General features: G+C 46.0%; 1 protein-coding gene across 2 annotated transcripts in view; it reads right to left on the bottom strand.

Moving 5' to 3' along the window:
* Positions 1 to 22768, bottom strand: part of TBC1D15 (TBC1 domain family member 15) — a 33208-nt gene extending 10440 nt beyond the window's left edge. Inside the window, exons 1-11 of one of the 2 annotated variants that reach the window (XM_064165991.1) lie at positions 22565 to 22768; positions 14941 to 15039; positions 14608 to 14682; positions 12806 to 12944; positions 11543 to 11753; positions 7316 to 7418; positions 5260 to 5457; positions 4212 to 4340; positions 2399 to 2502; positions 2011 to 2105; positions 957 to 1073 (exon numbers count right to left, since the gene is read on the bottom strand). In XM_064165991.1, the coding sequence (XP_064022061.1) occupies positions 957 to 1073; positions 2011 to 2105; positions 2399 to 2502; positions 4212 to 4340; positions 5260 to 5457; positions 7316 to 7418; positions 11543 to 11753; positions 12806 to 12944; positions 14608 to 14682; positions 14941 to 15039; positions 22565 to 22588 (1294 nt within the window). In that variant the 5' untranslated portion in view covers positions 22589 to 22768. Of the gene's footprint in view, positions 1 to 956; positions 1074 to 2010; positions 2106 to 2398; positions 2503 to 4211; positions 4341 to 5259; positions 5458 to 7315; positions 7419 to 11542; positions 11754 to 12805; positions 12945 to 14607; positions 14683 to 14940; positions 15040 to 20691; positions 20710 to 22564 lie in introns of those variants that run through there. The other variant, XM_064165992.1, reaches the window with a different exon arrangement.
* Between the last annotated feature and the right edge of the window lie 963 nt (positions 22769 to 23731).

Below are 23731 nucleotides of genomic sequence, written 5' to 3'. Positions count from 1 at the left end.
CCTGAAGGGAAGCTGTAGTCAAATGAGGGTCAGGCTCTGCTGCCAGGCAACTTGTGCCAGGACAGAAGGGCAAGGCCTGAAGCTATGCCAGGGGAGGGTCAGACTGGATGTTAGGAAGCACTTCCTGATGGAAAGGGGAATTAAAGCCTGGAATGGGCTGCCCAGGGAGGTGGTGGAGTCACCATCCTTGGAGATCTTTAGCAAAGATTGGGTGTGGCACTTGCTGTCATGGTTTAGCTGATGTGGTGGTGTTAGGTCCTCTGCTGGACTTGATCTCAGAGTCCTTTTCCAGCCACACTGACTATATGATTGCTTATTCTGTGATTAGAGGAAGATGTTCTTTGCTTTTCCTTCTGCAACAGATGCATAGGCTGAAGAGAGTTCTGACAGAGTGCTATGAATACTTTAAAAGCTGCTTCTTACACTTAAGAACACCCACACTACAAACAGCTGGTTCAGCATGCTGTGCTTTAATTACAGCACTGACAACTGCTGTATCATTTTTATTGATACATCCATCTTAAAAGTGGATGTAAAGCTCAAGCTCCAAGGACTCAAATGCATTTAAAACTCTGAAAAGCAAACTTGTTCAATGCTAAAAAAAACCCCAACCAAACAACAAGGAGGGCAATGGTGGAGGCAAAGTGCCACTTAATTTCCAATCCCAACTCAGTTAATGGATTCAGATGCCTGTGAGAGGCATCAGATAAAACAAGAAACAGGGTTAAGAAACTGAACAAAGTTCTCTACATTATTAGAATACGAATCTTGACATTTACAAAGCACACTAATCAATAGGAGTTGAGTAACAAGCCTAACATTATCTTGTAGAGTAGGGTAATAGGTTGGACTCTGTGATCCTGAGGATCTTGCCCAACCTGGATATTTCTGTGATTCTGTGAAAGCTGCACAGCAGATGTTAAACAGGTTTTTACACTGAGAAGAATGCAACTTACCCAAGTCAAAGTCATACATGCAATAGGTCATCAAAATATCATGAAGTAAAATCAGTCCTGGATTATCTTCACCCTCATAGAATTTGTTTGTCCGATCTGTCCTGTTGACGTCTTTTTCTAAGGAAACAGGACAGCAACAGATGAATTCAGAATGGTTTCTAGGCTGCTGCTTTCCTCCTCAAGCACTGCTGCAAAACTCTGAAGTGTTTCAAACAACTACATAGCTGAATGTCACTTCAAAATAAAAGAGTGTTTTAAACAAAAGAAAATCCTCCCTGTCTGCAGTAAAAGTATTTGTGTCCAGTTCTCAGCCCCTCTGTTCAAGGACCTCATGGAACTAAGGTCCAACACAGAGCCACAAAAATTACTTAGGGAGTGGAATATCTTCCTTATGAGGAGAGACTGAGGGAGCTGGGGCTCTGCTGCTTGGAGGAGACTGAGGGTGACCATGAATGGTTATTAACAGGCTGGGGGTCAGGAAGGAAGGGACAGGGACAGCCTCTGCTCACTTGTGCCCTGCCATAGGACAAGGGGCAAGGGATGGAAACTGCAGCACAGGAAGTTCCAGCTCAGCAGGAGGAAGAACTCCTTGAGTGTAAGGGTGCCAGAGCCCTGGCACAGGCTGCCCAGAGAGGCTGTGGAGTTTCCTTCTCTGGAGCCTTTCCAGCCCTGTTTGGATGTGTTCCTGTGTGACCTGCGCTGGATTCCCTGCTCCTGCTCTGGCAGAGGGGTTGGACTGGAAGCTCTCCAGAGGTCCCTTCCAGCCCCTAACATCCTGGGATGTTTATCCACATTGTTGTGGTGTGTCATTATTTTAATTCACAAAACATCATGAAGTAAGGAAATAAAGAACTTTTTAGTGCTAAGGAAGCTAAGAACCCCAGCCAGGCTCTGACTTACTCTGGTTTAGACAGTTTCAGTATTAATAATATAACAAAGTTCAGACACCTTGGAAATTGGCAACCTGTTAGCTTTTAGTGCCTGCTCACATAGTTCCACTCAGCTGTAAAAGGGTGATCTGTACACTTGGGTATGCTTCTGCATCTACATTTACCTATAAGGCTCCGATAATCTCTTAGTCTTGAATTTCGCTTCTCCTGTTCCTCACTGACAGACTTCCACTGCAGCTTCATCCTGAAATATTCATCCCTGAAGAAGAAAAATCATTTTGAAACAGAAAGGTGCTCAATTATTTATTTATTTAAAGCATTCGTTCATTCATTCAACTTGTCCTTACCACAAATGGGGTAAGACCCTGTTTATTTTAACTTTAGCATGCAAATAATTTCTAAGCAAGCCTCACAGACTTCACTGCATTCAATAATCTTTAGCAGCTGTCTTTTAAATGTTCAAAAAAAGCTTTCAACATCACTATATGCCTTAAGAAAATAAAAAGCAGGGTTTGATTTGTTCCTCTGTAACCCAAACCCCAGCATACTCACGTTTTCCTTTTCTGCAGGTTTGCTCTCTCTTCTTTAGTGCTGTTCCAAGGAAAATATCCCAAAAGAAACTTCCATGCCTCTTTTCTCAAAGTATGGCAGAGACCCTAAGGGAAAAAAACAGATATGAAACATTAATAAAAGACTACTTCCATTTCCTGGGGAAACTTTCCTTTAGTGATACAAAGCTTCTTCAAGTAAGAAGATAATCTTTACAAGTGAGGTTCCCTTTACGTTGTAGCCAAATCTTCCCTGCCAACTACGTATCACACTGGAAGGAAACTGTAGGAAAATCCCAGAGAGGCTGTGGAGTCTCCTTCTCTGAAGCCTTTCCAGCGCTGTCTGGATGTGTTCCTGTGTGACCTGCGCTGGATTCTCTGCTCCTGCTCTGTCAGAGGAGTTGGACCGGAAGATCTCCAGAAGTCCCTTCCAACCCCTAGCAGCCTCTGGTCCTGTGAAGAGTCCCATGAAGCAAAAAACTGCAGAATCACAGAATGGACTGAGTTGGAAGGCCCATCTAGAGGTCATCTACTCCAACCTCCTCAGCAGTAAGTAGGGATATCCTCAACTAGGTGAGGCTGCAGAGAGCTATGAAGCCAGCCCTAGAATGTCTGCAGTGAAGAGGCCTCCACAACATTCCTTGGCAACCTGTTCCAGTTTTCCACCACCCTCATAGTGAAGAAATCTGCCCTAATGTTCAGTCTAAATGTACACCTCTTAGGTTGAAAGCCATTGCCCCTTGTCCTTAACAGTACATGACTGTGCAAATAATCCCTCCCCAGCTTTCTTATAGGCCTCCCTCAGATACTGGAGGGCCATTATGAGGTCTCTCCTGGTGCCAGAAGCGTTGGATTCAGCCATAGAAAATAAAAAGAATAAAGAAACTTTACAAATATTTCTCTTCCTTTTTGCTTCACAGCTTGCAATAAACACTTTATGGATAGAGATTTTAGGAAGCAAAATTAAAAAAATCTTTGTTTAAATAGATAAACTACAAACTGCTGTCAAACTTGACCTTGAGGACTAGAACACACCCAGAAGGAGGCCACAAGGATGATCAGAAGGCTGGAGCCCCTCTACTATGAGGACAGGCTGAGAGAGTTGGGTCTGCTCAGTCTGGAGAAGAGAAGGCTCCCAGGAGAACTTATTGTGACCTTGCAGTATCTGAAAGGGACTACAAGAAAGCTGGGGAGGGACTTTTCAGGCTGTCAGAGAGTGATAGGACTGGGGGGAATGGAACAGAGCTGGAAATGGGGAGAGTCACACTGGACATTAAGAAGTTCTTTGGCGTGAGGGTGGTGAGAGTCCTGGCAGGGGTTGCCCAGGGAGGTGATGGAAGCCTCATCCCTGGAGGTGTCTAAGGCCAGGCTGGACGAGGCTCTGGACAGCCTGGTCCAGTGCGAGGTGTCCCTGCCCATGGCAGCAGGGTTGGCACTAGATGATCCTTGTGGTTCACGGAATCACACAGTCACAGAATTAACCAGGTTGGAAAAGATCTCCAAGATCATCAAGTCCAATCTATCACGTAACACCTTCCTACCAACCCCAACTGATTCTATGAGTCTTTATTACTTAAGCATTTGTGTTCTCAGCTCCTCCACTCATAGAGGATCCCACTCCTCACAGAGCACTTTGTATGGCTGCAAGACTGCAAGGTATTTAAGAAGCATAGAACTGTGCTTTATGAAGTCTCTCCAATAATAATGACAGGCTCGAAGTCCTGCACAAAGCATTACAAGGAGAAGAGCACACCATGGTTTGGGGAGGAAAGAAGAATGAAGCCACAGATGCTGCCCACTTGAGACAAACTATTTACCCCTTTGAATATTGAGCGCTTTATATAGTCCACGTCTAGAATTCTTCCTTCAGAATCCATATTCTTAGCCCATTCTTCAGCTGACACAGGCTCTCTTCTGCTAACTTCAGGCTGTCTCCCCAGATCGATCTGAAACAGAAGCAAATATCTTATACAAACCTCACTTAAAGTCACTAGAGGGAAACAACTGCACAAGCAGCACTAAGCTTGCCAGTTTGATACTCTGTATGGCTACATTTTCACATGTGCATACCTCAGGCAACAACTCTAAAGATTTAGGGCGATGTGCATGCTAGCAACAAAATAAGATCTTCAGATCTCTGTGCTGAGGACAGCTACAGATAGAGTCATAGAATCAACCAGGTTGGAAGAGACCTCCCAGATCATCCAGTCCAACCTATCCCCCAACCCTACCCAGTATTAACAGTATGATGAATAACACCTAAAAGGTTCCAGTAATTATGCCATGCCTCTTGAAAAAGAGAATTATAGAATGGTTTAGGTTGAAAGGGAGCTCAAAGCTCAGCCAGTTCCAACCCCTCACAACAGGCAGAGACACCTCCCACTAGAAGAGGTCGCTCAAGGCTTCATGCAACCTGGCCCTGAACACCTCCAGGGAGGTTGTGGAGCACAGAAGCACAGAATGGGATCTTTGATCACATTGTGATTTTGTGCTCTACAACCTCCCTGGGCAACCTGTGCCAGTGTCTCACCACCCTCACTGCAAACAACTTCATCCTAACATCCAGTTTCAATTTCCCCTCCAGCAAGGAGGTGGAGCTGGTCTCTTCTGCCAGGCACCTAGGGACAGAACAAGAGGACAAAGCCTCAAACTGTGCCAGGGCAGGTGCAGACTGGATGTTAGGAAGAAGTTCCTCACAGCAAGAGTTTCTGGCATTGGAATGGGCTGCCCAGTGAGGTGGAGTCTCCACCCATGGAGGTGTTTAAAAGGAGGCTGGATGGGCACTTGGTGCCATGGGTTAATTAGGTGATAGGTTGATGATGTCAGAGGTCTTTTCCAAGCTGGTTAATTCTGTGACACACTCACCCGTGTGATGACTTCAAATCCAGGCTCTTCCTGCTGATTGATCTTCAGCCCTGGGATGGCATCGTTGAGGAAGTCTGCCATCTCCGAGGGCGGGCGCCGCTGATGTGAAGGGTCGCTCGAACGGAAGCTGTCAAAGATGTAGTTGGTGACTTTAGAGAATCTTCCCATTGTTACTGTGTATGGATCCTTCTTCAATTTCTGTTATAACAAGGCACAGAAGTAGAATTGGAGTTATTTGGAATTCTTGTGCTCACAGAAAGCAAAAGAGCAGGGTAAGTGGTGCAAGTCTCAAAAGTTAGTGAAGTTTCATGGATCAGAATTAAATTAATTACAATTAAAATAGTATCTTAACTGTTGAGGTAATACCATTGACTGATTTGCAAGACTGGAGAGCAGTGTGCTCAGTAAGCTTCACCTATGGATCAGAACCACCAGTTGATTTCCAGTGATTAATGCCACACAAGGTTTTCTTTATGCTTAGCTTAATTCTAGAATGGTTTAGATTGGAAGGGACTTCAGAGCTCAGCCAATTCTAATCCCCTGCCATAGGCAGGGTCACCTCCCACTAGAAAAGGTTGCTCAAGGCCTCCTCCAACCTGGCCTTCAACACCTTCAGAGAGGTTGTGAAGTACATCATTTTGATCACGTTATGTGATTCTGTGCTCCACAACCTCCCTGGGCAACCTGTGCCAGTGTTTCACCACCCTCACTGTAAAGAACTTCTTCCTAATCTTCTCTACCTTCCCAGGAAAAACACTCCTGAATGATCATGAACTCTGCTAGGAACCTCACACAAAACTTGACTTGATAATGTAATTCACTCAGCAAGGCTTTCTTTAATTAAACAAACTGGCCAGTCAAACCACTGGCCTCATTCAAGCCACTGGGAATTTTGCTGTTGACTTTAATAGAGTCCATAAACTCCACCAAATGCTAAGCAGTTTTAGCAGGGAAAACCAAAACAGCTCTTTTAGACAATATTGTGCTTTTTGCTGCTGTATTTCCAGCATCTCTTCAAAACTGTCTGAAAGTATCAAGATAAGAATATTCAGTCAGGGAATATTAGGAAATTCTAAGTAGTGTTTTGGTAACTCCTAAATGTTTTCTCCTTTCTACAGCTACCTGAACCCAAATGTATAGAATCAAAATTAAGTTGAGTAGGCTTGAAATAGTACCAAAGAAAAGTCAAAAAATCACCAGAACAAAGAAAACAATCTTTAAGTAAATGTGCTTTCCATGGTAAGCATTCATTGTAGAATACAACCACAGAGTTGTCAGGGTTGGAAGGGACCTCAAGGATTACACAGTTCCAACCCCGCTGCCATGAGCAGGGTCATCTCACACTAGATCAGGTTGCCCGGAGCCACATCCAGCCTGGCCTTAAAAACATCCAAGGATGAGGCTTCCACCTTCATGCTGAACACCTTCCTAATATCCAATGTGAATCTCCCCTCCTCTAGCTTGGATCCATTCCCCCCAGCCTTATCACTACCTGACAGCCTAAAAAGTCCCTCCCCAGCTTTCCTGTAGCCCCCTGCAGATACTGCAAGGCCACAACAAGGTCTCTTCAGAGCCTTCTATTCTCCAGATTGAACAGCCCCAACTCTCTCAGCCTGTCCTCACAGCCCTTCTCCAAGAACACCTTCCACTACCTTCAGATCCTTCTTGTAACAGTGGCTCCAGAATAGAATGCAGTACTCCAGGTGGGGTCTCACCAGAGCAGCGTAGAGGGGGAGGATCACTTCCCTTGTCCTGCTGGCCACCCTGCTCTTGCTGCAGCCCAGGCTCTGGTTGTGTCTCTGGGCTGCAAGTCCACACTGCTGACTCATGCTGAGCTTCTCATTCCCCCAGCACCTCCCAAGCCCTTTTCCTCAGGGCTGCTCTCAAGCCAGGCACTCCGCAGCCTATAATGATGCCTGGGATTGTCCCAACCCAGATGCAGGACCCTGCACTTAATCCTGAATGCCTTTTGCAAGGACAGAGATTGAGGAAACATTTGTCTGATAGGGTAGGTGCATTGTGCTTCAGAACAAAACCATTCAAAAGGCATACATACTTGTAACAAGCCATAGGATGGTTCATCAAAGAGATTTTCAAAAGACTGAGACAGAGACTTGTTCTGAGAGTTCACAAGAAGGATCCGTTTATCCTGTGAAGATCTGCAACAAAATTGTTAAAAGAGCATTTTTTTCTTGAAAATCTTTTCAGAACATTTACTGACTTTGGAAGTCACATGTCAGGTTCTGTGCAAAGAAAGCAAGTTTGATGCAAGACCGCTCTTAGCTCTAGGCACAGGTTCACAAGTTAATACACTACAAAACAGGACCTCCATTTTCACAGAGCCACAGAATTACTGAGGCCAGAACAGAGCTCTGAGATCATTCAGTCCAGCCTAGGACCTAACACCACCACAGCAACCAGACCATGGCACTGAGTGCCACAGACATGCTTGCCTGAAACACCTCCAGGGACAATGACTCCACCACCTCCCTGAGCAGTCCATTCCAGGCTTTAATTCCCCTTTCCATCAGGAAGTGCGTCCTAACATCCAACCTAACCCTCCCTGGCACAGCTTCAGGCCATGTCCTCCTAGCCTGTCACAATTTGTCTGGGAGAAGAGCCTGACCCCCCCCCAACGTGACTACCCCTTCCCTTCAGGTAGCTGTAGAGTGAGCTGAGGTCCCCCTTGAGTCTCCTCTTCTCCAGGCTAACCCAGACCAGCTCCCTCAGTAGCTTTCTCCTCCAGTCCCTTCCCCACTCTCATTGCTCTCCTCTGGCCCCGCTCCAGCTCCTCAGGACCTATCTTGCAGTGAGTGCCCAGAGCTGCACACAGTGCTGCAGGTGAGGCCTCTCCAGTGCCAGTGCAGGGCAGAATGACAGCCCTGGTGCTGCTTGCCACACTGCTCCTGACACAGGCCAAGACACCATTGGCCTTCTGTGCCAGCTGGGCACACTGCTGGCTCATGCCCAGTAGGCTGTCACCCAGCACAGTCAGGTCCCTCTCTGCTATGCTGCTCTTTTCAAAAAGATTAGTCACCACCATCTTCACTCTGAACTGTAGTCTTCCATTCTTTGAAAAGCCAGGATGCTTTCGAGCAATTTTTGACAAGCTACCCTGGCAGATAACTTTTGTCACCCAGAGGTGCAAGTTTTCTTCAGTTACAGTTTTCTGTTTGACACCACAGAGAGATGACACAGGACAGGAAATCTGGCGAGACATGGGCAGCCTCAGCACAGCATATGCTGAAAGTCCTTTAGTGAAGCAGAGGAAGTGAAAAGAGCCCAGGCCACCATATATGGGTAAGCAATTTTGTTCTACCAGTTAGCAAAAATTACAGCAAGGCTACCTGGAAAAGATGAAAAGGAATGCAAACTGCTTTTCAGCAGATGAAAGCAAACAAATATCTAACCAAGAGTATTACAACAGCTACTGCCAAAATAACTCTAAGATCCCTCCCGACAGGAGCCACTGTTTTGTGAATCAGAACGGCAGAGGCCTGCAAATGTATTTCTGTGTAGACTTCAAAAGGAAAACGAACACAAACCCAGTTTGGCTTAACTCACTGCACTTGTACACTCTTATTCCTCAGTGCAATATTTGCTTCTCTGACAGGGTTGCATAGGCAGATGAAAACAGTAAGAGACAGGAGAGCTGTGCTGCTCCTAGTATTTAACCTGTTCTTTTGCTCTCATCTTTCACCCCTCCCTCCCACCCCCTGCACAGATACATCAATTTGTTAAGCAGCTTCTGGAATCACCACTTAACAGCTCAAAGGACGACAGAAGAAAGAACAGCTAAGAAGCCAGGTTGACATTCAAGCCTGAGTTGGTAGCTAGGCAGGGCCAAACACTTTACCATTTGCCTAATCCATCACGCAGACTTCTAAAACACCTCTCTACTGCTCTCTCCCAAAGTTTAAAGCCACTGTTTATAGCCCCTGAAAGAAGAATTACCTTTATTTGTATTACTACCTGCATCAGCTACCACGTTATTGAAGTCAAAGATAAGAACTTTAATAAGACTTATCTCTTTGCCATTCCAACAGGACAGGAGGCTATTAACACTGACGGATATGAAAGGCAACAAGAGATCTCACTTTGAGGCCACCAGACACCACAGTCGTAGTTTTGAGGCAGCAACAATTAATGAACCTCAACTGGCTTCCACTGTACCTCAGCACAGGGGTGAAGGCCGAGTCATGTATTATGTTCTACTTGAAGAACAAAACTTTGTACCATCTCTCCATTTTAATTAAGCATTCTATATGGACAGGCAGTTGAGTATCAACAGCTGCTTGAGCAGTGCTCAAAACAGGCTTGTGAACTAGATACTTTAAACGAGTTCTGCCAGTTAGGAAGTGCCATCCTTACACATGGGGTTTTCTCAGCACTAGCCTAGTGCCAAACTAGGAAGCACATCACCTTTAAAGCTCAGGTTCAGTCACTTCACATGTCCCAGTGTCAGCAATGAGGTGACATTCTACACAGAATGGTTGTGGTGGAAGGCTGATAAGTCTAAAACATATCCTTCTGCTGATGGGCTGGAGGAAAACAAAGGCTTGGGCCATTATGTCCCTTCCCAAAGTGATAAACAGGCACCAGCAGGTGTTTAAACATTTGTGAGTGTCTTGCCTAAATAAGGCTAAGCAAGCCCTGGTTTCACCTAATATGGCCAGTGTGGCAAATGCCACTCTGACTGGTGAATCTCTGTGGCCAAAGGAGCCATTAAACTCAGGCAAATAACAGAAATGGAGGGCAATTTACAAGGTCTTGTAATGACAGGACAAGGAGGAATGGGTGTAAACTGGGAGGGGAGACTTCAACTGCACATTAGGAAGAAGTTGTTTGCAGTGAGGGTGGTGAGACTCTGGCACAGGTTGCCCAGGAAGGTTGTGGAGCACAGAAGCACACACTGTGATCGAAGATGACAAGATCCCATTCTGTGATTCTGTGCTCCACAACCTCCCTGGACGTGCTTGAGGCCAAGCTGGCTGAGGCCCTGAGCAGTCTATTCTAGTGGGAGGTGTCCCTGCCTATGGTGGGGAGATGGAACCGGATGATCTTTGAGGTCACTTCCAACCTAAACCATGCTATAATTCTAAGCTGCAAGCATTTGTGCTGCCTCTGCCTCACTGTTCTGCTCTGCTCAGAGGTGCTTTGCCTCACTGCTCTCAGCTTGGACGTGTTCTGGTCTGCCTTGTGCCTCAGACCAGCTTAGCCCTGATGTTTTGGGCTTGAAGTACCTGGAAACCTCGAGTTTCCCAGGAGAAGGCATTAAGTGCCTCACGACACGGTGAGAAGTGCCACCGACACTGTGCTCTCTGCACATCTGCAAGAGATCCTGCCTGCACCTCTGCAAGCCTCCGTGCCAAGAGGAATAAGGATTAGGTCAGAGATTGTTTGTCTCTTTCCCAGCATCCTGCTAGATCCTGGGAAGATCTGGAAGCCTCTCAACAGCTATCAAGAGGCTGAGCAGTTCCAACACTACTGTAAAGGAGCCAGGGACTACCTCAAAATTTCTACTCCACCACTGTGAGCAGATCAGACTTTCTCCAGGGCTCCAGGCTGCCTATTTATAAGTGGGGCAGAGCCATTTTGTGGCTAAACCTTTCCAATTTTCTGATTCCCCTAAGTTACTGAATTGCCTATAAGCATCCTTGGGAAGACTTTCCCAACTGCATTAGAAGCCAAATTTTACTAGTCTGTACATAGTCTGTGGGTGGGGCTTTTCAGAAATGTAAGTAACTACATATTTTATAACTCCTGCCTCACCAACTGCCCAAATTAATTCAGTGGTGTTAGAGAAGGGCAGAGGAGGAGAAAGAAGGAAGGAAGCTTAGAGAAGAAAACTTTTGAGGTAGTAGGAACAGAGGGAAAAAAGATGTCTATGACAGACTTTAGAGCAAAGGTAAACTTCCTGCTTTAACATCAATATCCCATGTTGCAAACTAGAGGTTTAAGAGAAATGGTTCATGAAAAAGGATTTAACTTTACACCGAATGCTGAGAAGCTTCTGTCCCCACTAGAGGGAGCCAGTGAGGTATTAGGGAGCTAGTAACACTGGCTTCTAAAGGCTTTCATCCAACAGCTTAAGACTTCAACCTCCATTCCAAATGCATAAGCAGAATTACAGTTTCAGTCACCTTGCCAATTGATTCATACTAATAAGGAAGGGAAGATAAAACATATCAGGAACCATTAATCTGAAATTCATTGCAGAATTGAGAAAGCAACCCAATAAATCCATATGTTAAACCAGAACTGAGAACTGTCTGGTACTTACTCATTCAGTGCAACATGCTTTTCAAGGCATTTAATCAATAGTTTGCTGTCTCCATGATGAAAGTGAAGAGCTGGAAGCTTCACATCATCTTTCAGACAAAACACCAGGTAAGACCATCCCATGCCTTCTTTGTTTTGTTTGATTGACTGCAGATCTGTCAAACTGAACAGGAATGACCACTTGCTTTCTCCATTTGCATGAGTTGCAGTATCTTAAAGACAAAAAGAAAAAAAAACAAACCACCATGCACAATTTTTACTCTGACTTCCATCCCTGGAGGTCACAGAATCAACCAGGTTGGAAAAGACCTCTAAGATTATCCAATCCAACCTAGCACCCGGCCCTGTCCAATCAACTAGATCATGGCACTAAGTGCCCCAGACAAGCTTTGCTTCAACACCTCCAGCAATGGCAACTCCACCACCTCCCCAGGCAGCCCATTCCAATGCCAGTAACTCTCTCTGTGAAGAACTTCCTCCTAACATCCAGCCTGAACCTCCCCTGGCACAGCTTGAGACTGTGTCCCCTTGTCCTGTTTCTGGTTGCCTGTCAGAAGAGATCAACCACCACCTGGCTACAGCCTCCCTTCAGGTAGCTGTAGACAGCAGGATCACCAAGTCCAACCTAGAACCCTACTCTACAAGATTCACCTTAAACCACATCTCTAAGCACTAGATCCAAACAACCTTTAAACCCATCCAGGGTAGGTGTCCCAACCCAGATGCACATCGCTATTGAGATGACGTAGGCATAAAGCCATCTTGCTAAAAGACCATACAGAAAAGACCTTTGCACCTCCTCAGTGTACATTCCACCTACCACTGCTGCTGCACTACGCAAACATATTTGAGTGGTAAACCACTTCTAAAATTGCCTCTCTTTAGCCAACACCTACTTCAAATTCCATTTCTTCGAAAGAATACAAGATGCAAAACTGCCATATCATCTAATAATTGTCACAGTAAGCAGTCAGAGCTAACATTTACTTTCAATACAAGCCACTAGCAATTTAAAAGGGAAAAAAAAAGAAGAGAGATTTGTAGGCAGCAACTATTCCATGGTCATTTGATTTTTTTTCCACACCTAGAGATTTGCCTCTTACTATAAAGGACTCCCAGCTTTTCAATTCCCAATAAAATGCATTTTACAGTACCTAGAAGGCAATTCTTCAGTTACAAATTACCATAAAGAAAAAAAAATAAAAGAAAAAACCCACAAGGCAAACCAACACAGGCAAAAATCCCACACTTGTCTTTTAAGTACCTCCATTTGAATGAGGTTTCTTTTTAAAAGAGACTGTGGTGACCATGTCCCATTCTGCTTCATAACTACTTGGACGGTCTGCTCCTCGGGAACATTTGTCTTTAGGAGTTTGAGTCCACTCCACAACAGAACTGGAATCCTGAGGATAAAAACAACACCCAAAGTTTCTATTAAAAAACATGTGGCATGAAAACTGAGCTAGTTTCTCACATTCAGCATGAAAAATAAGCATCTTCATCCTTACAGAGTATAAGAATCTGCATTAAAATCCTAAGAAACATGATACAGTTCAACACAGTAAGGCTGAATGGATGACTAAGAAAAGGTTTTACTTAAATTCAACATGGTACTAAAATACTGAATCAGAGAATGTTAAGGGTTGGAAGGGACCTTCATAGATCGTCTAGTGCAACACTCCTGCCAGAGCAGCATCAGCCAGGGGAATCCATACAGGTATGCATCCAGGTGAGATTGGAAAGGCTCCAGAGAAACAGACTCCACAACCTCTCTGGGCAGCCTGCTCCAGGGCTCTGGCACCCTCACTCCAAAGAAGTTTCTCTTCCTGTGGAGCAGAAACCTTCTCTGTTCCAGAGAAGGATCCAGTTCTAGTTTGTATCCATTGCTGGATACAAACTCTGTTCCAGTTTGTATCCATTGCTCCTTGGCTTATTGCTGTGCACTACCAAAAAGAGCTTGGCCCTCTCCACTTGACACCCACTCCTCAAATATTGATAGACATTGCTCAGATCCCCTTTCAGCCTTCTCTTCTCCAGACTAGCCATCCCCAGGGCTCTCAGTCTCTCTTCACAGGGGAGACGTTCAAGTCTCCCAGTCATCCTCGTGGCTCTCAGTTGAACTCTCTCCAGCAGGTCCCTGTCTCTCTTGAACTGTGGAGCCCAAAACTGGTCACATTATTGCAGGTGTGGTCTCAGCAGGACAGAGGAGAAGGGGAGAAGAATCTCCCCAGACCTGCTGGCCACACTTTTCCCAGTTCTCTCAGTCTTTCTTTATAGAAGCAATGTTCGAGTCCCTTAATCATTCTCCTAGCTCGTTGTTGGAGCCTCTCCAGCAGATCCCTGTCTCTCTTGAACCTAGGAGCCCAGAACTCCTAGCCTCTCGCACAGGCTCTACCAACACAAACTTTTCAGATCAATGTGAAACTTCAATCTTTCTTCTTTTCTCTTAATGCTGCTTAAATACCATGTATCTCTGCATCTTGAACTCCTCCAGACTTTACTTTGCATTAGAACAGTATCTGTCTGGTTTTAGTCTATTAAGAGTGCATTAGCAGACTACTGTCCAGTAGATATGGGGGGGACACAGGACTAGTGATCATGGTAAACTTAGACTCAGTTGGACCTTACTATTCATTTAGTCCTCTTCTGTCTATGAGCCAAGGGAAACTAAATACAGTAACCCACACATGTATCCAGATAGCCTGAACTGGGCTGCACCCACAGATATGATTCTTATATGTAGCTATTAATATTAAAAATAACCACACGAATAGATTTTGCTTTCAGTTATGAGATCACAGAATACATCTGGTTCGAAGAGACCTCAAAGATCATCCAGTCCAACCCCTGACCCAGCACTGAAGTGTCAACACCGAACCATGTCCCTAAGCACCAGGTCCACAAACTGTTTGAACACCTCCAGGGACAGTGACTCCACCACTGCCCTGGGCAGACAATTCCAACTGTCTGACAACCCTTGGAGTGAAGAAATATTTCCTACAGGTTAACACAAAACAAAATTTCTGGGGACACAGAATGAGGAACACTGACAGCAAGCAAACAGACCTTTCCAGCGCAGAGGATATTAGAAGTATCCAAAGTATCATCCAGTGGTCTCCAGTCTACTATTACTTCATTTTCCTACAACATAATCATTAAAAAAAATCAGTACTACACAAAGTACATATCTCCATATTTACTCAAGGTATGATTATGGCACAACTTACATATACACACATTTTTATGTGTATATATATAAGATGCAAAGCACATCAAAAACAGTTGTGTTTTTTTTCTTCACTTACAAAATCCTATCCTTAAAAAGACATTTAAGATGTGTCAAACACATTATGTGCCTTACAAAGATATGAAGCTCCCATAACTTTATTATGCAAATACCTTTTCTATGACACGTAGTGTTCCTGCTATTAAGTTGTCCTGGTCATCATTTTTTCCACAGGATGAATGAATGAAGACACCTTCTTGCTCATATATAACCTAAAACAAAACAGGTAATGACATAAATTAGTAGTTTTCAATTGTTTCTCTCCCATGCAGTACTTAACCCACGTACATAAGTTGAAGTGAATACCTCTACCTTCACGGAATCACACAATTGTCAGGGCTGGAAGGGAGCTCAAGGATCAGCCAGTTCCAAGCCCCCTGCCATGGCCATCTCACACTAGATCAGGCTGTCCAAAGCCTCATCCAGCCTGGCCTTAAACACATCCAGAGCTGAGGCTTCCACCATCTCCCTGGGCAACCTGTCCCAGTGTCTCACCACCCTCATGATGCAGAACTTCTTAGAATCCTAGAACCAGTCAGGGCTGGAAGGGACAGGAAGGACCATCCAGTTCCAATCCTCCTGCCATGGGCAGGGACATCTCACACTAGATAAGGTTGCCCACAGACACATCCAGCCTGGCCTTAAAAACATCCAGGGATGAGGCTTCTACCTCCTCCCTGGGCAACCTATTCCACTGTCTCACCACCATCATGCTGAACAACTTCTTCCTAACATCCAGTCTGAATCTCACCATTTCCAGCTTTGTTCCATTCCCCCCAGTCCTATCATTACCTCACACCCTCAAAAGTCCCTCCCCAGCTTCTTGTAGGCCACTTCAGGTACTGGAAGGCCACAGTAAGATCTCTTCAGAACCTTCTTTTCTCCAGACTGAACGATCCCAACTCTCTCAGCCTGTCCTCACAGAAGAGGTGCTTCAGCCCTCTGCTCATCCTGACAATCTGACAGTTTAGGTGTGTAAGCTTAACGAGACACTTCTGTCCCTGGAAGTGTTTCAGAAGAGACTGGATGTGGCACTTGATGCCACCATTTAGTTGAGAAGGTAATGTTGCATAATAGGTTGGACTTGATGATCTCAAAGTCTGATGGAGTCTGTGAATACAGAGCTTTCACATAGCAAAAACAAATCAGAGCAAGAATAGGCTTCAAAGTTTAGGTGTCTGTAAAAGAGAGGACTTTCGGAAATGCTATACCACCTGGATCTGGCTTGATTTTTTTGCAATAGGTGCTCAGGAAGCCAAAGGTAAACCCACAACTTATTCCCATCAGCTCTTTACTCTTATATACTGACAGGAGATCTGCAAAAACAGGGAACCACAGCACAGACTTCAGGGAATCTGAAAGCAGCAAGAGTTGTCTACTCATCTATTATAAAAAACAGCAGCAGAATGTAGGCTTAGTTTACATGCCATGGCATATGCTAGTTAATGTTCTGGAAAACTGTTTGAGCATTTATATTCCATATCCAGCAGAAAATAACTTTCTGAAGCCTCAGTGTTGTCCCAGTAACATTTTCTGATAAATAAATAGCATCATTCTTAACACCATAAAGGACACAGCACAGACAATTCATGTATCTAGCTCATTGTGCTGCTTAAAATAAGCAGTCAACAGGCAAAGCTTGTAATTTTTTATTGCCAGGGATATGGAGGAGCAGAAGGCCTTCAGCATTCCACGTCAACAACAACATATGCCAGAACACAAGCAGACTTGCCTTGTGATGGCAATTCACAGTCCTGTGCTACCCGCTAGTGAAAGACAGCAACACTGCACCCAAAGACAACGAGGTAGGTCACAGAACAGACTGGTCCTGCCCTCCTCACCCATGTATTTCCTACAGTGCCTGTGCTAGGCACCAGGCATGTGCACTGATCAGTCCTATATACTCTTGCTCTTTATCACACACCAATAAACTGGCAAATGCAGGAGGTAAGAGAACTGGAGAAGCACTGCAAATCTCCCAGCTAGCTAGGCAGTCACATCTTTCAGACACTTCATCCTCTCTCCCTGTGTTCTCATCCAGCTCCCCTTATCTGTCAGAGAGTACAGCTAAGGACCAGCACTGCTCTGCCAAGATGCCATCCAACTTCTCTTGGTAGATGCAGCCTGCAGCACCACTGCTCTGGAGTCATTAAGGAACTGATGTCTCCACTGTGCAAATCATGATTCTAAGCAGCCTTTCAATAGCAATTGCTTCATTTTTTGCCTCATATTAGAGAATCAGGTAAAGGATCTCACTGTGGATTCAACAGCTGAAGCAGCAAGCAGGCATGCCCACAAGAAAGTGAATGAGTAAGAAAATCTGAATGTTCCACAGGCTACAAATTAAGGAAAAAGAAGTCTGTCTGCAAACATTAGCAACAGATACAGCAGCTGTGCAGCATCTCATTTTCAGATTCTGACAGAAGGCAAACAGAACAAAAGATGCAATACACTAAGAAAACAACTACAGGCCAGCAAAATCAATTCATTTAGGCAATGGTTGTCCTGAGAGACCTTATATCCTCAGAAGAAATTAGTTTAGAACTGTACTTTAATTAAGAACTGTAACTCAAAAATCTGTGTTAGGCAGCTTTAATTTCCATCTCCCCCTCTCAAATAGCTGAGGTTTCCCCAGACCTTATTCACACACCCACTGATGAATTTCCCTGGGCACACCCAAGTGCCTACTACACCAATGGTCTGCCCTCAATGACCATACACCAGTCCATCTGAGTGCTCTACAAAGCATCAAACTAACATTATTTCCCCAGTGTGATCATCTGCTCCACAGAAGATATGCTACAGCTTCTGGCATTTGAATTTCAATAAAAATACAAATACATAATCTCATGTCACTTTTGTTTGCTGAGCCTAAGGCTAAACCCTTTTCCCAAGACTGTAAAATTTGATGTCCCCTGCTAATCTTGAGTCTTACAAATACCAGTTTTCTAAGCAAGGGGAAAAAATAAACCCAAATCCTCTTCATGCTGTGATAAATACAAGAAAGTTGCCAAGATCAGGAACCACATAACAACGGCTTCCTTCACAGCACAGAATTGCATCAATTAGCAAAGACCTTTAAGATCAAGTCCAATCATTAACCTAACACTGACAAGTCCCTGACTAAACCATATCCCTAAACACTTAAATACCTCCAGAAACGGGGACTCAACCACTGCCCTGGGCAAGGCATTTCAACACCTGATGACCTTTTCAGGAAGGAAATGCTACCTAAGGCTACCTAAGCCTCCTCTGGTACAACTTGAGACCATCTCCCCATCACTTGATTGAACAGACCAACTACCACCTCTCTACAACCTTCTTTCAGGTAGTGATGTTTCCCCTCAGTCCCTTTTTCTCTGGGCTAAACCACTCCAATTCTCTCAGATGCTTCTCGTAAGACCTGTCCTCTAGATCCTTCACCAGCTCTGCTGCCCAGCTCTGGGCACACTCAATGACCTTCTTTCAGTGAGAAGCCCAAAACTGAACACAGTACTCAAGATGTGGCCTCACCAGTGCCAAGTACAAGGGTAAAATCACTTTCCTGGTCCTATTTGTCACACTACTCCTGTTACAGCTCAGGATGCCATGAGCCTTCTTGGCCACCTGGGCACACTTCTGGCCTGTGCTCAGCCACCATCAATCAACATCCCCAGGTCCTTCTCTGCTGAGCAGCTTTCCAGCCACTCTTCCCCAAAACCTTAGCACTGTTGTGAGATGTTGTGGCCAAAGTGCAGAAGACAGCACTTGGCCTTACTGAAACTCATACAACTGGCCTTGGCCCATTGACCTAGTATGTCTAGACCTGTCTGCAGAGCTTCCCTACTCTCAAGCAGATCAACACTTCTACCCAACTTGGTGTCATCTGCAAACTCAATTCCCTTATCCAGATCATTGAGAAACACGTTAAACAGGAGTGGCCCCAGTACTGAGCCCTGAGAGACAAAGTAAGTTTTTCAAGTTCTGCCTTAGGTGCACTGAAGATCTTTTGAATCACAAAGTAGTTCTGCTACTTATCATAACAACAGAGCAAAGGAAAATACAAGTCTACTCAGGGTACCAAGAGTAAGAGCTTGAGGTGGTTGCACACTACTACTGTGAATGTTTTTGCAAGAGAAAGCCTTAATGAATACAAAACAGAATATACAGATACTGAACTGCTTTACACTCAAGCATAATGAAATCTTAACCAAATCCAAGGAGAGCAGAGGCTTCTATTCAGAAAGAAAAAAATCTACAAAGAAAAAATATTCAGAAAGGATAAGGACTATGATTATGCACATAGTAAATTACAAGAGCTGAAGAAGTTAGAATGAAGATTCTAAATCAAGTGTTTAATAAAATGGGTACAACAATGCATAGTGCAGGAGTCTCTGTGCCCTCAAACTTAAGTATTAGAAGGTACAGCAAGACATTGCTTACACTGTGGAATATACACACATCTAAAATAATCTGCCATGTCTGTGCTGACAAACTACCCAAAAGATGCAAGGCTCATTTAAACACATCAAGTTTTTAATCTCTTGGCTGGTCTTGGCAGTAAAAAAAAAAAACATTGAAAAAGCACCAAACAAAACCTCAACAGCCAGCACACAGCCCGAGCGCCACACTTCAACACTACAGCATTTACAGTTTAGTAGCAGCTACAGTGCTAACATTTCCTAACTGCCAAGCTCGCTGTACATCTGAGCTGAGTTCTGAAGCTCAGATGTTTGGCCATTCAAAGCTCTGAAGCTTTAACTTCAAGAGCAAGGGCAGAGGCCAGTGAAAAATAACTTCTCTGACAGCCCATGTGCCAGCTGGTAATTTGAGAAAGACCTAACAGTCTGCGTGCTGAAGATACTCTGAACTCCAAGAGCACAGAACAAAAATCACTACTGTCTTTAGATCAGCTGTAATAACAGCCCATCCACCAACAGGCTAAAATGGAAGTTTGTTTCTCCCCCTTTGCCTCATTTTCTAACACGGTTTTCTGTTATATGGGCCAGTCCAGAGTCAGTGCTCTGAAAATAATGAAAATAAACTGCCACTGGCTAAGCAACAAACAGAGTGTGTATGCCCGAAACCACTGAAGGCACAAGACCTTACTGCCAAGTTACACACAGGAAAAAAAGAGGCAACTCTAAGTAAGGGCAAAAAAATGAAGTTTGGTTCTAGTGCAGATGGTCATTAATAAAGAGTGAGTCACAACTCTAGAACTCAGTAACATGAACTTAAGTTTTCCAGAACCGAGTTAACCATATAGAGAAAAAAACACTGAAAAGAACCTGATGAGATATGAGGCAGTAAGGAAAAACAAACCAACAAAATCCCCTACCCCAAACAGGACAAAAATGCAAGTAAAGCAGTAATGCAGTTGCACGAGGTTATCGCATCTATAACTTCTATCCCATTAATGCAAGGAGCAGAAATCACAGGCAGGTTAAAACAGCAGAGCAGTGAGGCTACTGATGAAGCTAATGATGCCTGGAAAGTAAAATGTGACAGAAAGGGAAGGCAAACAAAGTAGAAACGTAACAGAAACCACAACCTTATATGGTTTGCTGGAACAAGATTTCAGGAAAGATGAGACAACGCAGCCTACACCAACTGCTTACTACATTGCCATGTGCATTACAGGGGACTGACTTGGTATAGTATTTTGAAGAATAAATACATCAAAATACATCACTTCCACATAATAAGATCTGTCAAATGAGACTAAAGCATCTCACAAACTAATGCCTACTACTCTTTCAGAAATCTACCACCTGAAACACTTCATTACAACACTGCAGAACCAGAAGGAAAAATGTTAATTGATTTAGGACACCCATAGCTGGCAAAAGGCTTTGAGAGGGAATGCTGAGTCTGTACCAACTTACACAGTGTTCATTCTCCCTGCAGTGAAGTTTCTCTTCTTTGTGAGCCCATTGCCATCCAAATGATTTGTGATCCAGTGTGCTCCACAGACCAAACTCAGCCAAAAAATAAGGACACAGTTTTATGTGTAACTTCAGCTTGCTAAATCAAATCACAGAGATCAAATGAGTACAGTATCCGAGCGAGCAGAAGTGCAATGCACAGGTGGGAAGATCTAGAGGAGGATGAAGCTGCTCCTAATGAGAGCAGGGAATCTTCAAAGCAGCCCAGCCCCTTCATTAAGTTTGAAAACATACAACTGCCTTTTTTTTTTCCTACTTATCAAAAGGGACACGTCAAAGAACACTACTAAATCAGAACCTGCATTAACAAGATGCCTTAGTATGGTGGCTGCGGAATAACTGAAACAGATTTAGTTTAACAAGAACTTAAGAGATTTGGCCTGAGACAAAAAGATTTCCCTCCCCCCAAAAAATCAACGACTATACAGTAAATTTGTAAATACATGCAATACTTGCAGCCTCATAAATAAAATACTATAACACAGCTGCTCTAAGGAGAAACTTCAGGATGATGCTGATAAGAAAGTGTTAACCATCACCCAACAGATCTTAGTACAGACAAAACCAGAAGAGTAACTTCTTTCTGTATGCATAAGAACTGGATGTGCATGGCTAAAATCAGCTGGGAGGACAGTACGGCAGTCGTCGACTTCACAGCACTTAACAACGCGGCTGAGAGAGCAAACTGCCTGCTGAACAAATTGTCCGCTCCACCAGTTCTAGCTGAAATGGATACGGTAAACTACCACCAGCAAAGTCTCTACCGATTCTCCTAGCTAAACACACTGCTCAGGATCCTCTGAGAAGCACAGACACGACTGATGACATGGTTTCACAGGCAAGATGAGCTGAAACAATTATTTGCTGCCATAGACTGGAAAAGAGAAGTCTATGACAGGCTAATCTTGGCTACACACAGTCAGATGCTGCACTGACGTTTTAAATCCTGAAGGATCCACACCCCTGGGCACCCAGCATTGCAAAGTAACACTTTCAGAAGACAAAGTCAAGCAACAGAACTACTTCCACAATAAAATCATGAAGACACAACTCAGATTTGCTGCAGGGGGAGGCGAAGAGTGTTGTCAACACCTTTCCTCCCGTGATCTCGAACCAGGGCAGGTATCTAAATGCCAGTCGAGCTCTACCTTTTCTTTCAAGAACACTCGGCAAAGACTGTGTCACGCAAAACCCTTGACATTGTGAAACTGTCACCTGACAGGGCTTTTTACTCACTCCGGCTCAGCTACCCGCACACTATCAGCGTTCAGGCCACGAACGTCTACGACTACCTCTGGAACCGACGGCCACGTAGCTGGGACAAGCCACATTTCTCCACCTAAGTCTGCTCTGCACAGGCCAACCCCTGCCGCGGGGCTGTCCGCTTGCAACGGACAGCGGCCTCCTGCTCCACTGGGGTCAGCTCCCCGCGCAGCCCTGAGGCGAGCTGGGGCGGCGTGGAACGCCAAGCGGGCCGCAGGCGCCGAGCCGTGCCACCGCACCGACCCCAGACAGGGCCCGAGCCCCAGCCGCCGGCCGCGACCCGCTCCAGAGCGAAGCTCGGCAGGGCGCACGGCTTCCCACCGCCGCCACACCCGCTGGGAGGCGGCACGGCCCGCGCCCGCAAGGGCCCCCACGAGAAGACCTCGCACCTGCGCACGGCGGGGGAATAAGGCCCCCGCCCAGCCACGCACGGTCTCTGTCACCCCTTCCCACACCTCCCATCAACGGAACGAGCCCAGCGCCGGGCAAAGGAGGGCCCGCCAGCGGCGGGGACAGCAGCCGCGACCCAGGCCCAGCTCTGCCCCGTTACCTTGCCACTCGGCGGCGCCGCCATGTTGCTACGAGTGTTTATGATGACGTTGCTCCGCTCACGTGCTTGGCGCCGCTCCGCAGCCGGCCCTGCCAGCACTCCGCGCCCGCGCAGGCGCACTGGGGCGGACACTGCCGCCGCTCCGCAGCCGGCCCTGCCAGCCCTCCGCACCCGCGCAGGCGCACTGGGGCGGACACTGCCGCCGCTCCGCAGCCGGCCCTGACAGCCACTGCGCGCCCGGCACAGGCGCATTTGAGGGGGACACTCCGCCGCCGCTCCACAGGCCTCGTCAGCTCATCCGCGCCCGGCGCAGGCGCACTTGGGGCGGACATCCGCTGCCGCTCCACGAGTCGCATCAGCCCCTCGGCGCCCGCGCAGGCACGCTCGGGGGACACTGCCGCCCGCGCAGCCCGGCACGGCGCCGCCCGCGGGAGAGGAGAGAGCCCGCGCGGCACAGCCGTGTCCGGGCCGGGTGCTGAGGGCCGGGGCGCAGGCGCCCAAGCACCCCCAGCGGGGCGGCGCGGCGCGGCGCAGGGCAGAGGAGGAAGCGGTCGCTTTGTTTCCTCCTCTCCCGAAGGCGCCCGGGTTTGTTGTCTTGGGCCGTCTCCGGCTCATTTCGAATCCTTCCCACGCAGCTCCCGCCGCGCCTAGCCGGTTCCCGCGGCGTGCCCGTGCGCCGGGCGGCAAGGGCGGCAGGCCGTGCCTGACAGGCACATCGCTGCTCGGTCCTGCCCACCTGTGAAAGAGGCCTGTGGAAGTCAGGAGGCCGTGAGAGGAGGACAAGGCAGCAGCGGAGCGTTTACCCAGTGGGAGCACGGTTGAGAGGGGTGGGTTTGAATCTGAGAATTGTAATGAGGCCGATACAAAAAACACCAAATACCTTATTAAATAAAGAAAAAATCCCAAACATACTGACCATTAATACACAGAGTTCTGTTGTGTGGTTGGTAAAACGTTTTGCAGAATCAAGCAGGTTGGAAGAGACCTCCAAGCTCAGCCAGCCCTGGCCAACCAACCAGACCATGGCACTAAGTGCCCCAGCCAGGATTGGCTTCACCACCTCCCTGGGCAGCCCATTCCAATGCCAATCACTCTCTCTGACAACAACTTCCTAACAACATCCAGCCTGAACCTGCCCTGGCACAGCTTGAGGCTGTGTCCCCTTCT

The sequence above is a fragment of the Pogoniulus pusillus genome, chromosome 27, assembly GCF_015220805.1.
Source record: "Pogoniulus pusillus isolate bPogPus1 chromosome 27, bPogPus1.pri, whole genome shotgun sequence".
Lineage (NCBI taxonomy): Eukaryota > Metazoa > Chordata > Aves > Piciformes > Lybiidae > Pogoniulus > Pogoniulus pusillus.
Note: the sequence above shows the minus strand (reverse complement) of the source record. Positions and strands in the feature narration are given on the sequence as shown.